The sequence below is a fragment of the Nicotiana sylvestris genome, chromosome 1, assembly GCF_000393655.2.
Source record: "Nicotiana sylvestris chromosome 1, ASM39365v2, whole genome shotgun sequence".
Lineage (NCBI taxonomy): Eukaryota > Viridiplantae > Streptophyta > Magnoliopsida > Solanales > Solanaceae > Nicotiana > Nicotiana sylvestris.
This window is the reverse complement of record NC_091057.1, coordinates 102,555,242-102,573,836: the sequence shown is the minus strand read 5'-3', so window position 1 is coordinate 102,573,836 and position 18,595 is coordinate 102,555,242. Positions and strand designations below refer to the sequence as shown.

The 18,595-nt window shown below is 35.1% G+C and overlaps 2 protein-coding genes and 1 pseudogene across 2 annotated transcripts; all 3 read left to right on the top strand.

Moving 5' to 3' along the window:
* Positions 1–451: 451 nt before the first annotated feature.
* LOC138872639 (secreted RxLR effector protein 161-like) lies at positions 452–883 on the top strand. Its single transcript, XM_070150986.1, has one exon. It carries the CDS (start codon positions 452–454, stop codon positions 881–883), a length of 432 nt encoding a protein of 143 aa, XP_070007087.1.
* A 9,289-nt stretch (positions 884–10,172) lies between these two features.
* LOC104230740 (ethylene-responsive transcription factor 13-like) lies at positions 10,173–12,185 on the top strand (annotated as a pseudogene).
* Positions 12,186–15,996: 3,811 nt separating this feature from the next.
* Positions 15,997–16,925, top strand: LOC104230739 (ethylene-responsive transcription factor 2-like). The gene has a single exon (XM_009783619.2). It carries the CDS (start codon positions 16,056–16,058, stop codon positions 16,725–16,727), a length of 672 nt encoding a protein of 223 aa, XP_009781921.1. The 5' UTR covers positions 15,997–16,055; the 3' UTR covers positions 16,728–16,925.
* Positions 16,926–18,595: the final 1,670 nt, after the last annotated feature.

The window sequence follows — 18,595 nt, the reverse complement described above, 5'->3', positions numbered from 1 at the left end:
TGGACGTCAAGAGTGCCTTTATAAATGGCTACTTAAAGGAAGAAGTGTTTGTCAAACAACCTGTAGGGTTTGAAAGCAAGGAGTGCCCGGATCATGTATACAAACTAGACAAGGCACTCTATGGACTCAAGCAGGCTCCTAGAGCATAGTATGAACGACTATCCAAATTCCTGCTTGAACATGGCTACAAGAGAGGTAAAATTGATAGCACTTTATTCTTGAGGAAAAAGGTAAGGATCTTCTTGTAGTATAAATATATGTTGATGACATAATTTTTTGGGCAACCATTGAAAAACTAAGTAAGGAATTTGCTAAACTTTTGGGGAGTGAATTTGAAATGAGTATGATGGGTGAGCTTAATTTCTTCTTAGGCTTACAAATTAAACAAAACTCAAATAGAACCATGATCCATCAGTAGAAATATGCAAAAGAGTTGATTAAGAAATTTAAAATGGAAGAATCAAAGGAAATAGACACTTATATTGCAACAGCCACAAAATTGGACATAGATGAACCTGATTCATCTGTTGATCGGAAGTTGTATAGGGGTATGATTGGTTCATTTTTGTATCTTACTGCTAGAATACCTGACATTATATTCAGTGTAGGGCTTTGTGCTCGATTTCGAGCAAATCCAAAGGAATCCCACTTGACTGCTGTCAAGAGAATATTGAGATACTTGAAAGGCATTACTGACCTTTGTCTTTGTTATCCAAAAGGTAGTAACTTTAACCTAGTGGGATATGTTGATGTTGACTATACAAGTTTTCTTGTGGATAGGAAGAGCACCTCAGGTATGGCACACTTCCTCGGTTCATGTCTTGTGTCATGGGCTACTAAAAAGCAAAATTCAGTGGCCTTATCCACTGCTGAAGCTGAGTAAGTTGTTGCTGCTTCCTGTTGTGCTCAATTGTTGTGGATCAAACAGCAGTTGATGGATTTTGGTATTGAAGTTGGTTGCATCCCTATTTTCTGTGATAACACTAGTGTTCATCATAAGAGAATTAAGCACATAGATGTTAGGCACCATTTCTTGAGGGACAACTATGAGAAAGGCTTGATCACTATGGAATTTTATGCTACTGACAAGCAAATTGCTGACAGTTCCAAGTACCTGTCTTTTATTTCTAGTTCAATTATAGTAGGTGTTTTTATATTGTACCTTTCAACTTATCTAGAAGCAATTGTATTAGGTACTCAGAGTTTTCAAGTTAGAGTTAACTTGAAGTTGTCGCAACAGTTCAGGTAGTGTGCTACAACGGGATTAGAGTTAATCCTAGGTTTACAAAAGAGTTTTTGTAAATGTAGTTTTTGGCTCAGTGATTTTAGTGGAGAGTTTGGGAAAATTCTACTGGAAAGTAGGTCGTGTTTTTTCTCCTTTTGAGCCAGGTATTTTTCACGTAAAATCTCTGTGTTCTTTAATTTCTGTACTCATTATTCTGCAACTGTAGTAGTTGGAACGCGTAGAAGAACCAGGTCCTTCCATAATCAGTTTAAGCGAAAAATTGGTCACCACATAAATCACCCCTCCCCCCTCTTGTGTGGTATTGAAATATAAAACATCACTTCCCTTTAACCTCGATTTTTTATTTTACTTGAGCTCGATTTTTCCCGCGTTCGGTCATGCCCGATTCTTGGCGTGTCCTTCATCCCTCCGAGTTCTGATCTGTAGGAGGCCTTGGCTTTTACCCGACCTAGTATCGAACCATGTTATCTCTCGTATCTTCATCAAAATCGGGAGTAATTTTATGTCCGATTTTATCGGTACACAACTTTCTTCAACTAAAACTGAGGAAACAAAAAAGACAGAAGTAGCCACCACTCTGTGGGTACTATCTTCACGTTTCTGAGAATGTATTGGACCTTTATTTCTTAAAATAGAAATATAGTACACTCTTTTCTTGCATTTGACAGATCATGTTATTACTAGATACAAAAGTACACATATGCTAGGCGTGTCCTTTATATAGATTAAATATAATTCCGTTAACAAAGGATCTCAAATGACTGAAATTTTCAGAAATGAACGTGACTGCAGTTCATTGATCTACATTTTATCGGATAAACTGTTAACCCGTTAAAATATTTTATATTTGTATTTTTTTACACCTATTGTATATTAAATATCCTTTTCACTATTTGACAAAGTAGCAGTTATGATTCGCGTTCAGAAGGTATAGTAAGACACTAACTGTTATGTTTTATCTTAGATGCTAACTTAGTGGTATTAGACTATTGAAAATTCACTTTCAAATTCCAATGACCTCTGTCGGTTAGTGAAAATGCACTTGCATATGGCTATATGACTTGATGCAATAGCAGAAAGAAAAGAGCCATACACAACATTAATTTAGTATATGGCTATTACATAAATTTAGTCAGTGACTTCTGGAAATAGTTTGAATATTCGGGCATGACAGTCTCATATAAACGGGTTGAATTCAACATTTAAATTTAGTGATTTAATGTCAAGAGATATATGTACTCATTATCTATTTGATTTAGCCGATAAATCACCCGATAACCGTCCGATAATTGTTAAACCGATACAAATTCGATGTTGCGGAAGCCAAATATATATAGTGTGAATAAGTCACAACTACTATACCAAAAATTGTGACAGCCACCAAATAATAAATAAGACAATAAAGCAACAATAAAGGGAACACCAGAATTTACGAGGTTCGGCTAATTTTGCCTACTCCTCGGACACAACCAATATTTTATTCCACTCCAAAAATACAAGTGAAATAATACTAAAGAGAGAAGATACAAATGCCTTAAACAGATGAGAAGGCAAATGAGAGGTGTGTTTAAATCCTAAACATTAGACCTTCTTTTATAGGGGAAAATCCCCTCCAAACTCAAGAGCCCACCGATGTGGGACAAAGAATTTGCCAAACTTCAACAAATCTCCACCTTGAAAAAATTTCACATCTTCAATTTTCTCTCAATAACAAATTTCAAAATTTTGGTTGTGTCTTCATCTTCAATCTTCAGTGTTCAACAATGTTGATCAAATCCAAACAATGTTGAAACTTGATCGCAGTCACCACCTTAGTTAGCATATCAGCAGGATTCTCCGTAGTATGAATTTTCTTCACTGTGACTCCTCCTTCTTCTATGATTTCTCGTACGAAATGATACCGAACATCAATATGCTTCGTCCTTGCATGATAAACTTGGTTCTTCGCTAATTGAATAGCACTTTGACTATCACAAAAAATTGTGATACCTTTTTGTTCAACACCAAGCTCCTTTAGCAATCCTTGAAGCCAAATTGCCTCTTTCACAACCTCTGTAATAGCCATGTACTCTGCCTCTGTTGTAGACAAAGCAACTGTTGACTGCAAAGTAGACTTCCAACTAACTGGTGCCTTTGCAAAAGTAAACACATAACCAGTAGTTGATCTTCGTTTGTCCAGATCACCCGCAAAATCTGAGTCACAATATCCAACTACAGACTGATTGTCTTCCTGCTCAAAAACTAACCCGACATCTACAGTATTATGAATATACCGTAGAATCCACTTCACAGCTTGCCAATGCTCCTTCCCTGGATTGTGCATATATCTGCTAATAACTCCAACAGCTTGTGAAATGTCAGGCCTTGTGCAAACCATTGCATACATCAAGCTACCAACAGCATTTGCGTATGGTACCTTTGACATATACTCTCGTTCAGCTTCATCCATTGGCGACATAGTAGTACTTAGCTTAAAATGGGAAGCAAGTGGAGTACTAACTGGCTTAGTCTTGTCATCTATGCCAAAACGTTGAAGTACTCTCTTCAAATATTCCTTTTGAGATAAACAGAGTTTCTTTGAACGTCTATCTCTAATTATCTCCATGCCAAGAATTTTCTTTGCCTCACCCAAATCCTTCATCTCGAACTCCTTCTTCAGTTGAATCTTCAACTTATCAATTTCTTCCGAATTCTTGGAAGCTATCAACATATCATCAACATATAGGAGAAGATATACAAAGGAACCATCTTTAAGCTTGTGCAAATACACACAATGATCGTATTTGCTTCTCTTGTACCCTTGCCGCAACATAAACTCGTCAAATCGCTTGTACCATTGTCTAGAAGATTGTTTCAATCCGTACAACGATTTTTCAAGTTTGCACACCATATTTTCTTTTCCAGCAACTTTGAATCCTTCTGGCTGAGTCATGTAGATTTCCTCCTCCAAGTTTCCATGTAAAAACGCAGTTTTTACATCCATCTGAACTAGTTCCAAATCCAATTGTGCTACCAAAGCCAACATAATTCTAATGGAGGAATGTTTTACAACTGGAGAAAACACTTCATTGTAATCAATTCCCTCCTTTTGAGCATATCCTTTGGCCACCAATCTTGCTTTGTAGCGAACATCTACTTGGTTAGGAAATCCTTCTTTCTTTGCAAATACCCATTTGCACCCAATTGCTTTCTTTCCCTTCGGGAGATTGGCCAATCTCCATGTATGATTCTGATGAAGGGACTGTATTTCATCATTCATGGCAATCCTCCACTTATCTTCTTCTGAACTTTGGACAGCGTCTTTATAAGTAGTAGGAACATCATCAGCTACAATTGAGGTTGCACAAGCAACCGTCTCTATGAGACGAACAAGGTTTCGTTATTGTTCTTTTTGGCCTGCTGGTTGCTATTGATTCAAGTTGTTGTTGAGGTTCCTGAGTTGGAATCTCCTCTACTGGCTCTCCTTCCAGAGGGTAATCTTCATTTGTTTCCTCCTCTGCTTCTTGTGTAGGAAAAATAAATTTTCCCTCAAACTCCACCTGCTTAGAAGCACCTTCATTTTGTTTGGTATCTTCTGTTACCTTATTTACCATAGCAAATTCATCAAAGGTAACATCTCTGCTGAATATTACTTTCTTTGTCATAGGACACCATAAGCGATATCCTTTGACTCCAGAAGTAATTCCCATAAAAATAGCCTTCTTTGCCCTTGGATCCAATTTTGACTCTGTCACATGATAATATGCAGTTGAGCCAAACACGTGCAAAGAGTCATAATCTACAGCAGGCTTTCCATACCATTTTTCAAATGGTGTCTTGCCATCAATAGCAGCAGATGGTAGACGATTAATGAGGTGGCATGCATATGTAATTGCCTCAGCCCAAAATTCTTTGCCCAAGCCAGCATTGGACAACATACACCGTACCTTCTCCAGCAAGGTCCGGTTCATACGTTCTGCCACTCCATTCTGTTGTGGTGTATGTCTAACAGTGAAGTGTCGGACGATGCCATCATTTTCACAGACCTTATTGAAATGATCATTTTTGTATTCACCTCCATTGTCTGTGCGAATACACTTGATCCTCCTGCCTGTTTGATTCTCCACCATCGTCTTCCATTTGAGAAAAATTCCCAGCACTTCATCTTTGTTTTTCATTGTATACACCCACACTCTTCGGGAAAAATCATCAACAAAGGTTACAAAATAGTGCTTCCCACCCAATGAAGGTGTTTTGGAAGGACCCCAAACATCAGAGTGTACATAATCCAAAATGCCTTTAGTATTATGGATCGTTGTACCAAATTTAACCCTTGTCTGTTTCCCTTTGACACAATGCTCACAAAACTCCAAGTTGCAAGCCTTTACTCCTTTTAACAATCCTTGATCTGATAGAGTTTTCAAGGATTTTCCTCCAGCATGTCCCAAGCGCATGTGTCATAGCTTGGTTGCTTCTGCCTCTTTGTCGTCACTGGATGTCACTGTCGCTGTCCCAATAACTGTACTGCCACGATAGCGGTACATATTATTATTCTTCCGATTAGCCTTCATTACCACTAGTGCACTGGAGCATACTCTCATCACTCCATTTTCTGCAATGATTTTGAACCCTTTTGATTCTAGGGCTCCTATAGAGATGAGATTCTTCTTCAAATCCGGTACAAATCGAACATCTGTTAATGTTCTGATCATTCCATCATGGTTCCTTAATCGTATTGAACCAATGCCATATGAGGTAAGAGGGCTGTTATCCGCTGTGTGGATGACTCCATATTCTCCTTCTTGAAATTCCACAAACCAGTCCCTGTTGGGACACATATGATAGCTACAAGCCGAGTCCATCAACCATATGTCTGATGATGTTGATGACTCTGTTGTAACTAATGAGAAGTCTGAATCATCACAATCAGCTACATTTGAATCCATAATGGCCTTTCCATTGTTATGTTTGGCCTTATTCTTCAACTTCGGACAGTCTTTCTTCCAGTGCCCTTTTTCTCGACAAAAGGCACATTCATCTTTGCTGGGTCTGGATCTTGACTTGGATCTTCCCTTCTTTGTCCTCGTTTGATTTTGAGGACGACCCCTCACAAATAGTGCTTCTCCTTCTCCGCCCTTCTGTTTTTCTCGCTTTCTTTGTTCATAGCTGTACAAAGCCGAACAAACTTCTCTGAGAGAAACTTCGTCATTTCCATGGAGTAGAGTAGTTTCAAGGTGCTCGTACTCATCAGGAAGTGACGCCAACAACATCAAGGCCAAGTCACCATCATCATAAGTTGTATCCATATTTTGCAAATCTGTGACCAACTTATTGAAACTGGTGATATGTTCATTCATCGTGGTACCAGGAACATAGGTGAAGTGAAACAGTCTCTTCTTCATGTACAATTTATTTTGACTATTTTTCTTCAAAAATTTATCCTCCAGTGCTTTCCATAATTTACTTGCAGAAGTTTCCTTTGTGTATGGATATTTCTGCTCTCTAGCAAGGTAGGATCGAATGGTACCGCAAGCAACACGGTTGATAATTCTCCAATCTTCTTCTCCAATAACATCTGGTTTCTTTTCTTCAATGGCCAGATCTAGCCCTTGTTGAAAAAGGACATCTAGAACCTCGCCTTGCCACATCCCAAAATGTCCGGACCCGTCAAAAATTTCTACCGCAAATTTCGCATTTGACACAATTCTTGTCATAAGCGAAGATGCCAATGATGACGTATTGTTGACACTTGATGTAGATTCTTCTTGTTTATTGTCTCCCATATTTGACACAAATATTATTTAATAGCTGACGACACAAATCAAGATTATTTCCTTTCTGATGTAGAAGATCAGACTAAGTTGCAACCACAGAGCATACTCAGACAGAACCTTGACTCAGTTACCAAGATAAATCTTTTCTGATGTGGAAGATCAGACTATGCTGCAACCACAGAGCATACTTAGACAGTATCTTGGCTCTGATACCAATTGTTGCGGAAGCCAAATGTATATAGTGTGAATAAGTCACAACTACTATACCAAAAATTATGACAGCCACCAAATAATAAATAAGACAATAAAGCAACAATAAAGGGAACACCATAATTTACGAGGTTCGGCTAATTTTGCCTACTCCTCGGACACAACCAATATTTTATTCCACTCCAAAAATACAAGTGAAATAATACTAAAGAGAGAAGATATAAATGTCTTAAACAGATGAGAAGGCAAATGAGAGGTGTGTTTAAATCCTAAACATTAGGCCTTCTTTTATAGGGGAAAATCCCCCCAAACTCAAGAGCCCACCGATGTGGGACAAAGAATTTGCCAAACTTCAACATTCGCCCGATATCTTATTGGTTTGGCTAGCGAATTAGTACATTTACGAGCCGATAACCGATAAGTCGAACCGTTAAATGTAACAATGCGCCTGATCCGCCCGATAAGCAGTCGTACCAAAATCTAATGAACCCATAGATTATACATTGGATACCAGGCAATATTCTCATGAAAGAAAAAGAAGAAGAAGAAAAAAAAGCTGCTGGACGACGACTTGTAAATGCTTTCTCTTACGTGACCTTTCTTTTAACGAGATTAATTAGTTGACAGATAAATCACTTCCAAAAATGTCGTTTGTTCTTCTGCTTCCCTTGTTCATATAAAGCCTTAACACTTGGAGGGGAAAGATGAATGTTTTGTATTAGAAAAGCATTGATCATTGTGCTAGTGTTTAGTTTGGTAAAAAAAAAAAAAAAAACATGTAACAAATGATAATCGTACAAGGAGTAGTATATGGTATAAGGATCGTGCTTCAATAATATTTTGAATACTAAAGATCGAGAAGAATGTATAGATGTTGATTGAGCTAAGTGAAATGAGTTTTTTTTATTTTAAAAATGAAAATAGAGGGAAAATTTCCACACCCATCAATGATGATCCCTTTAGGTGAAACGATTAAAAAAGATTTCATCAACAAGAACATTTTATAAAATATTTACTCTTATCAAACACAAATAAGTCCCTCCATCTTATTTTGTAGGCATATTTCCTTACTAGTTTGTTCCTAAAAAATTAATATATTATCTTAATGATAAATTTTATAGTTAATCACACAAATATTGTTGTGTCATGTTTAAGCCAAAAAGTTTTAGTCTTATATCCACAAATAATACTATGACATGTTTATAATTGCAAGTTTCAAAAATATTTTTTGTTTTTAAATTTCGTGTGAAGTCTAACAATGCAAAGCAAATTGAAATAGAGGGAATATATTATTTCTCATTTAGTATATTTTTTTTTTTTGCCTCCCTCTTCTTATCAATCGAGAGCTTCCCACATGCCAGGCACCAAAAATCTATAAGATCTTCCACATTGTCATAAAGAAAATCATTAATTTTATTTGGTGATATTTCATTTCCCAAAAAACATATATAAAGAGAAGAATCCAAAGTAAAAAAAGTAGTTAAGCAATATTTACCTGTGTTTATCCTTAAAATAAGTAACACAATCAAATTTGTACTCGATTTAAAGAAAAAATAATTTAATTTAACACGAATAATTTAAGAACAACAAATAATTAAATTAAAAGAAAACAAGGCGACCAAACCAAATGTGATAAAACAATTAAGCTTTGCTTTAAGTTTAGATGCTGAAACCAGTCTCGATCGAGTCATCGAAGTGGGTTCACTTGATACTAAATAAATAAATAGCTGAAGAACACTTTAAACAATAACTAGAAGGCACAGATAAACTTTTATTGCTTTGATATATGTGTTCACAGTGCCTTTAAAAGCAAAAGGTTCTCTCATTTATATAGCAAGATAGTTTCAATTCTAGTACAAGTCTAAATAAGGTAAAAATTCTTTTTTCCTAGTAAAACATAATTTGTCGTTGATATCTGGCGTGATCCGCGCCGTAATATTCGATTGATGGCAGATATTTCGGCCCCTGGTTCGTCCTTTCCAACCCCCTTCCTTTTAACCTCAATTTTTTATTTTGCTTGAGCTCGATTTTTCCCGTGTTCGGTCATGCTCGATTCTTGGGGTATCCTTCATCCCTCCGGGTTCTGATCTGTAGGAACCCTTGGCTTCTGCCCGAGCAAGTACCGAATCATGTTGTCTCGTTTTTTCATCGGGAAATTGGGGATAACTTTATTCCCAATTTTACCATACACAACTTTCTTCAACTAAAATTGAGCAAAAAAAAAAAAAAAAAAAGAGAGAGACAGAAGTAGCTACTACTCTATGGGTACTATCTTCACGTTTCTGAGAATGTATTGGACCTTTATTTCTTAAAATAGAAATACAGTACATTCTTTTCTTGCATTTGACAGATCATGTTATTACTAGATACAAAAGTACACATATGCTAGGCGTGTCCTTTATATAGATTAAATATATTTCCGTTAAGAAAGGATCTCAAATGACTGAAATTTTCAGAAATGAACGTGACTGCGGTTCTCGAGATATATCATTTCTTTAATTGAAGATCAGTACATTATTTAATTTATCATCAAACATTATTAGAATATTACTCCCTCAGTTCCAATTTACGTGAACCTGTTTGACTGGGCACGAAGTTTAAAAAAAAATGAAGATTTTTAGAATATGTGGTCCTAAACAAGTTCAAATGGGCCCCAAAGTATTTGTGTGGTTATAAAAGCTTCTCATTAAGGGTAGAGTTGTAACTTTAAGCTAAATTGTTACCAAATTTAGAAAGGGTTCATTCTTTTTGGAACGGACCAAAAAGAAAATAGGTTCACGTAACCTAGAACACAGGGAAGTAATAAAAATAAAAGGCATAACGTACACGTGGTTAAAATTGCACCTTCGCGGAAATTCCAAAAGGAAAATGAAGGTACTGCAGAGTCTAGAGCTACAATTTGAAGGGCAAGCGTATAAATAGACGCACGCAATAAGCCCTAGTAAGAACAAGTTCAGAAACTATTCATCAAAAACCTAATTAGGGCAAAAAAGAAAAAATGAATCCCCTTGATAATGCAACCTTCTTTTTCTCTGACCTTGATTTTCTTGACTCTATTGAGCACCATCTTCTGAATGATTCCGATTTTTCCAACAGTTTTTCGCCGATTAGCTCGAGCAGTGTCGCAACTCCTAATAGTCCTAGCTCATGTTTTTGCAGCTGCCTTTTGGATGAAAACATTGAAGAAACAACAACTCTCGAATCTCAATCCGAGCCCGAGGAGCCAACGCAAGGCTTAAAGGCGGCGCGTGCGGAAAACACGAAGCAAAATTGGAGGCGGTACATAGGAGTGAGACGGCGGGCTTGGGGAAAGTTTGCGGCGGAGATAAGGGACCCGGAGAGAAGAGGCGCGAGATTGTGGCTAGGAACTTATGAGACTCCTGAAGATGCAGCATTGGCGTATGATCAAGCCGCTTTCAAAATCCGCGGTTCGAGAGCTCGGCTCAATTTTCCTCACTTAATTGGCTCAAACATGCCTGAGCCGGCTAGAGTAAAAGGGAGACGTCATAATTCACGCTCACTGGAGCCATCGTCTTCTTCATCCACCACATCATCGGAAAATGGAAGAAGGAAAAGAAATATAGAGGTCATAAATTCTATAGCCAAAGCCAAATTGGTTGGTCATATACGCGATCTAGAGATGTCACTATAACTAATGGAAAAGAAGAGTTTTCAGTTCTTTTTTCAAATGTCGTAACATTACTGCATAAATAACTTACTGTTCAATCATGTTATTTTCGCTAGTATATATGTTCATTATTTATGTTTTGTACGTAGTAATTAATGGGGTGTTTCAACTTTGTTTGAGCTTCATAGCTGGCCAAGGTACTTTGCGGAGAAAGCAGATGCAAAGCAGACAAAGGAGATGACAAAAGTAAAGTTAGGCTCAGAAAAGCGTAAATAAGGAAGAGGAAAGCCGAAAAAGAAAGCGGGATAAAATCCCGGAGACACCCAAGTCAAGCAGCAAAAAATCTGAATTTGGACCTTCCACGAGTAAATGGACGGAAAGTGCAAAAACCAATACCTCAGTTCCAGTTCCACAGAAAACTGAAAAAGGATCTGGCAAAGCCCAAAGTGATGGTCTCAAGGGAAAGAACAGGTCCCACGGATGAAGACACTCAGGTGACCACTTTAGCTGAAAAATCTGCACCAAGCATACGCCGAGTGAAAATTATGCGTGAGCTTGGTTTGATGGCTCCTTCTGGCCGGTATCCATTTCATAATTAAGGGGAACATGTTTCTTCATTTATTCCCAAGGGACATGTTTCTGCTCCTTCCAGGTCTTCATCTCATCCTAAGGAACGTCTTCCTCCAATTCAGAGAATAGTTGTTTGTGGTCTATCTGCTGCTAGATCCGTTATGAAGTAGCTTTTGTTTCTCCGTTGGTAAGTCAGAGTCAGACATGATATAGACTGCTGAAACTCCCAAGGTAGTGCTGAAGTTGTCATATGAGAGGGGGATTTAGACTGCTGAAACTCCCACTACTTTTTCTGACGCAGAGTTTAAAGTTAGTATTAAGAATGTATCTTTACAACATTTTTACTACATGTATAACTCGAACAAAAGACAGCGGGTGAATAAACCTGCTGTCTTTGCCAGGTTGTTGCGAAGTTGTAATACCAATTGTAGAAATACACTTCTTTTCGCGTTCCCCTTCATAGTGGATGCAGCTAAGATGCCTATTGAGTAGAGCACGAGATCCGCCACTACAACACGTCTACAGAGAGGCTAACCATGCGGCTGATTCGATGGCGAAGAATGGAAGCAGCTTACCAACTCTTGGAAGCTTAAGAACTTATCTAATTCCTCCTACTTTTGTTATTTCCCATTTGTAATAAACTATGTAATGACTCTTAGTATGTGTTTTTAATAAATGTCTTTATTACCAAAAAAAAAAAAAGGATGCAGCTAAAGAAACCTGAGAGTAATTGAGGGGTAAATTTCACAAATGGTCATATAACTATGACTTTTTTTCATCATTGTCAAATAACTTCGTTTTCTCACACAAAAATCATAGTGGCAGAAAAATAATTTTTTTGGTACGATTTTGTTATTTTACTTTTTTTATTTTTTATTTTCAATCTAATAAATAATTATCCAATTAAAATAGGAAAAATACTAATATATTTTTAGTTGTTCCCAAAAATAATAGCCGATAAAAAATATTATATATATATATATATGTGTGTGTGTGTGTGTGTGTGTTTTATACATATAATATACACATTCTATATATATTTTGGCTAGCAAATACAATTAGTTTCGGGCGGTCGATAAATTTTATATTTTTCTCTTTAAATATGAATGACCCAATCCAGCTTGACCCAATACCCATATACGTAAGTTAAAATAATACTAAAAGTGAATTCTTCCCTCATAAGAAACTCAGTTCGGAATGCATAAGATTCTGATAAAAAAAAAGAAAATAAAAGGTATAATTAGAGAGCACTTGAAATAAAATTGTTATCGATTTGAATAAAATCTTGAAAATAAAAATAAAAGATAGAAGTATCATGTTTTGAAGAATTTAATATTCATTCCTATTTTAATTGAGTTATTATTTATTATACTGAAAATAAGAAAATAAATAACAACAAAACAAGAAAATACTACCAAAAAATTTATTTTTCGGCCACTATGATTTTTGTGTGAACTAGTGAAAGTTTTATGATTGTGTGAGAAAACGAAATTATATGACATTGATGAAAAAAAGTCATAGTTATACGATTTTTGTGTGAGAAAATAAAGTTATATGATTTTGATAAAAAAAAAAAAGTTCTAGTTATATGACCATTTGTGAAATTACCCAGTAAATGAGGGTTACCCTCTTAAAAGAAAAGAAAAAAATGGAGTAGTAATTAATGTTAGATGTTTGTTCTATTTTCTTATGAGTTTTTTTTTTCTTTTAGAAGCAAATTATAAATCACCATATTTGGTTCGTCATTTTTCTTGAAGGAAAAGGTTTTAGACTTCTATAAGTTGAGGATCATTCCTTCTCATCCAGTAGCATCCACAATATAATCATAAGGAGTTGGAGAGTCTTGTTTGGGGGAGAACTTTTTAGGACAAGTGTTAGCGTGCCACTTGTGTTTGCCTCTTTGTGTTGTTGTTCTCTCGATATTTTGTACTATCTTTTATATAGTGGATTGCTCATCTCCGCTCGTAAACATAGGTCAATTAATCGAATCACATAAAATATTTGTGTTTCATTTGATGTTTTGTTTTTGTGTGTGATTTATTGTCGTTCAAGGTTTGCTTTACTAGCTTCCGCATGACATCTGATTATTTTGATCCTAGCAATTAATGCTCATTAAATTTGCATAATTTTTTCAAGGACGAAAAAATGTCTTTTAGAAACTTGTTTAAAAAAATTATATTTGGATATCCGCGGTTTAAAAAACGTCTTTTTAATTAGAAAACATATGCTGTTTAATTAGGTATATGTTCTCTAAGAAGTTGAAAATATTAACTCTAATTCTTTACTTTATAAAACTATCAATAATTTCAACTCATTAAAATTTACAAGTAAATCACCATTCTTTAACCATGTCAATAAAATACTACTTCTATAAGGTATATATTCAATGTTTAATGATTTAGAAACTGATATTCGGCAATCAATTCCGGTTTGTAATGATCCACCTTAGTTTCTCATTTCAATAACATCCGGTCTTCTTTAGGAAAGGGCAAAAAAAAAAAAAAAATATATAGTAGTTAAAGTAGACTTGACCCGTACTGTAGGCTTCCTCTTCACTTCTGCAATTTGGACACAAAAACAAAAAAAATCATAATCATATGTAATCTTCTCTAATATTGCACATGCGTATTTGATAAATTTAAATTATCAAAGACTTTTTAATTCCCTACACTGTATCGTCGCTGTACTTGAATGAATATACTAATCATCAAGGTTCTTTTTGTACTCATTTTTTTATTTATTAGATGTCTACTTTCTCTAACAATCATAGAGCCATGGTGGTACTAATTATTGTTAAAGAAGTGGCTGAACAAATTTCAGAATATTCACAAAAAGTGTCAAATTTAGAGCTCCCCCATATAAAATTAAAGTCGATGCAGCTCGTCTTTAATTAACAGATATATTTAAGTGAATTATCAACCCAGCTGATGCTACACTTTGATATTATGATGCTCCACCAACTGGAAACGAAAATGAGAAATCAAATAGGTCTTGAAATATAATCATGAATTTGCTGATATTCTAAAGGTCGTCCCAATAAACAAATTATAATTAAAGAGAAGAATCCATAGTAAAAATGTATTTAAGCATTAAGGGGTTGTTTGGTTGAATGAAGTAGATAAAATAATGTATGTATTAGATAAAATAGTGTATGCATTAGCTTTGTGTACTAATAATATCTTGTTTCGTACATTTTTTAAACATATACATTAGTCACGCAAGCATTTGTTATACACCTTATTTGGTATTATCCTATGCATAACTAATGCATAGGAAATCATAGTATTAACAATGCAATGATTTTAATGCATGCATTAGCTTAGTTAAAGACAAAATTGTCCTTCAAAATTTATGCTTGATTAAAATATGCTATTATATTAATGAAAGTTTGAAATAATCCAAGAAAGGGAAAAATAAAATTATATCCCTAGTAAATAAATAAATACTTAGCATATTTCCTCTTTATAAATAAATATTCAATTCTATACTAAAATATAGGTAGACAAATCAAATAGTTTTTGTAAAACCTTTTTCATATAAAAACACTCCTCAATATATGTTTTTTTATAAAAAGATAAAGTGATGGACTGGTCATCAGGATATTTTTGTAAACAAATAATTCTTTTAGAAATTGTACAATATTTTAATACATCAAATCGAAAAATGAATAAAAAAATATGTCAACATTAATGCCAACATAACTAATATCATCATTATTAATAAAATATATTAAGCATTATTCTTCTGCATCCTACCAAACGATCCCTAAATACATCTTAATCTTCAACGAAAGCTGGGCCGTGAAATATCGTGTGCTAGTATTATATCCTCGCGAGGTCACATTTCGAAAATATACTGGACCTTTCTTTCTTGAAATGGAAAATAAAATGCTTCTAAAATTTATCAGCTCATGTTATCAGAAAACCAGTAAGTTTTTTGAGAAAAAGTTATACATATACTAGGTTTGTTCTACGAATAAATATCTCTGTTTTAAAGTACTGATCTCAAATGATAATGAAATTTTCAGAAATGAATGTGACCTTATCGTGATGCGCAAACATCTTCCATATCTCAAGAGAAATGTATACTCGTTACTTACGTTTCAATTTAGATGATATATTTCGACTTGACACAAAGTTTAAGAAAGGAAAGAAAAATTTTGAAATAAGTGGTCCTAATAATTTAAGGGGTAAATCTTTGTGGGATTATAATATTTTTGTGGCTATAAAATCTTATAATTAAAGGTAAAATGAGTAAAATAAAAAAAGTTTAAAGTCAAATTATTTTTTAATATAAAAATGTGTCATTCTTTTTAGAACGGATTAATTAATAAGAAAAATATATCATTTAAATTAAAACACAAAGAGTAGAGTATATCATTTCTTGAAATTGAAGATCAGTACATTATTTTATTCCTCGTCAAATGTTAAGATAATAAAAACTAAAAAGCATAACATGTGCTTAAAATGGTACCTTCATAGAAATTCCAGGAAAAAAAAAATAAAGGTAGGGACTAGAGCTAAAATTATAGGCCAAGCGTATAAATAGACGTACAGTATCAATCCTTCCATTCGTCCAGAATTAATAAACCCTAGTTATTAGTGAAAGTGCAAGAAACATTTGTTCCAAAACTCTTAGAGAAAAGAAAATGAATTCAGCAGATGTAACCTTCTCTTTCTCTGATTTTAATCTCCTTGAATCCATTAAGCAACATCTTTTAAATGATTCAGATTTTTCTGAAACTCTGTCGCCTATGAGTTCAAGTAACGGATTGCCTAACAGTCCTAGCTCAGGTTTTGGCAGCTCCCTTTCAGCAGAAAATAGCTTCGAAATCTCCCTTTCCGACCAAAACTTTGAGGAAACAATACCAAATCTCGAAGAAAAGTCTGAGTCCGAGGAGGAAATGAAGGGGAATGTGGTGGCGCGTGAGAATAACGCGCCGGAAGATTGGAGGCGGTACATAGGAGTGAAACGGCGGCCATGGGGGACGTTTTCAGCGGAGATGAGAGACCCCGATAGGAGGGGGGCAAGACTGTGGTTAGGAACTTACGAGACCGCAGAGGATGCAGCGTTGGCGTACGATCAAGCCGCTTTCAAAATCCGCGGCTCGAGAGCTCGGCTCAATTTTCCTCACTTAATCGGTTCAAACATGCCTAAGCCGGCTAGAGTTACAGCGAGGCGTAGTCGTACGCGCTCACCCGAGCCATTGTCTTCTTCGTCCACCTCATCATCAGTAAATGTACCAAGAAAAAGGAAAATAGATGTGATCAATTCCATAGCCAAGGTTTGTCATGGTTGGAACCTCCACATGTTACTATAACTATATTTGGAAGGGTTTTTTAGTGTTTTAGTATTAGAATAACAATTTTTATTTTTTTAGAACTAAAACATTTTAGCTCACTCCCTGTTAGCCCGCTAACTTCAAGCTGGGCCTCAAAGCATTGGTTAATTGTTAATTACCCTTCCGTCTTATATTATGTGTCATGTTTTTCGTTTATACACCTCTTAAGAAATACTAATTGAGAAAGGAATTGTGTTTGCAACAAATTATTTGTGATACAAATATAAATCGTAACCACAATATAAATATGAAGAAACACAATTTTATTGATAAACAATGTGGGTACAATTCTGTTTATCCCTTGATTCTTCCCTCCGCTTTATTCTAAATGATTCGACGGTCTTAGCGGTGTATTTCTCGAACATAGAACTTTAAGCAAAACATATTTGACATGTCTTTGATCTCTTAATGAATATTCCAAGAGTTTCATGGAATTTCGGAGATCTCATATTTGATCTCTTTGTGCATATTACGAGAGTTTATTGAAGTGTTGAGATTGTCTTTGAAGAACATATATAGCCTTATTTATAGGCATGAATTAGGGTTTGGGTGAAGTAGCCACCAAGTAACCCTAATAGACTCCTAATATTTCAAGAGTTGTCATGAATTTAGGATTTATCTTGATATGTTAAAATTTCAGTGTCTACAGATTGGACTATTCTACCCTTATCTATGTCTCAAGATATAACCTCTCTTCATTGAATATTTAATCTATTTATATGTTATCTCCATCTTTAACAACAATTATTACTATGGGTAAAAAAGAAAAAAATAATTAATTTTGTCTTGAACTTCTAAAATGACAAATAATTTGAGACAACTATTTTTAGTAAACCACGACTATTAATATGAGACGGGGGAGTAGAAACAATTCCTTTATTGCAAAAGTCAAAAGGTTTAATCAAAATATATTTGCTCCAATTTGCATTTAAGAAAATTACGGATTTTCTAATTCAATGATGTACCTCTCGATCGAGAGTATTTACACTGCTGTAATTTTGTTTAATTAGTTCTAATAAATTGTTAGGAGTACTCTGTCTAACACTTTATAGTTTGGGGTGGTGTTACTTCAACATGTTCCCATGAAAGGTGGAGGCTTCCAATTCACTTCTGCAATTTTAAAACTTATCATAAATTAATCATGGAATCTTTTCTCTTTATTGCACATGCTGTGTTCTGACAAATTTGTACTATTAATTTACTTTACAATTTCCAACATTGGATCATCACGTATAAACAATTAAAAGAAACTATATAATCACCAAGGTTCATAAAACTAACAGCCAATTCTTTAACATTCCAAAACATAGCTTTATATGCTGGTTGACTATGCAGAAAAAGCTACCCACAAAGGACAGACTGGCGCATAGAGGTATCAATACAGACGGCATGTGTGTTCTATGTGGTGATGCAATAGAGACTGCTGGACATATATTTTGTGAATGTCAATTCTCAAGAAGATGCATAACTACAATTTTACAGTGGCTAAAAGTCAATATTACAAACACTGAAGAATATGGAGAAGAGTAGCAAGAAAAATGGGAGGTAAGCTAAGTAGAGAATTTGCATTTGCAGCTTTGGCAGCGACTACCTATCATGTGTGGAAAGGGAGGAATGAAGCCTTATGACAGAATTCAGTCCCTAGACCATAAAAAGTATCTGAACAAATCAAAGAAGAATGTAAAGGCAAAATGCCTCATATTCCAAAAAAGTTTAAAACGCCTGATATTTCAAAATATGATGGAACAACAGACCTACGAGATCACGTGACTGCATTCACAATGGGCGTAAAAGGCAATGATTTGACTAAGCAGGAGATTGAATCAGTATTAGTCAAAAAATTTGGT

Bases quoted from the DNA above. Each gene is read 5' to 3' on its own strand.
- LOC138872639 (XM_070150986.1), top strand. From the start codon at position 452: ATGGAAGAATCAAAGGAAATAGACACTTATATTGCAACAGCCACAAAA.
- LOC104230739 (XM_009783619.2), top strand. From the start codon at position 16,056: ATGAATTCAGCAGATGTAACCTTCTCTTTCTCTGATTTTAATCTCCTT.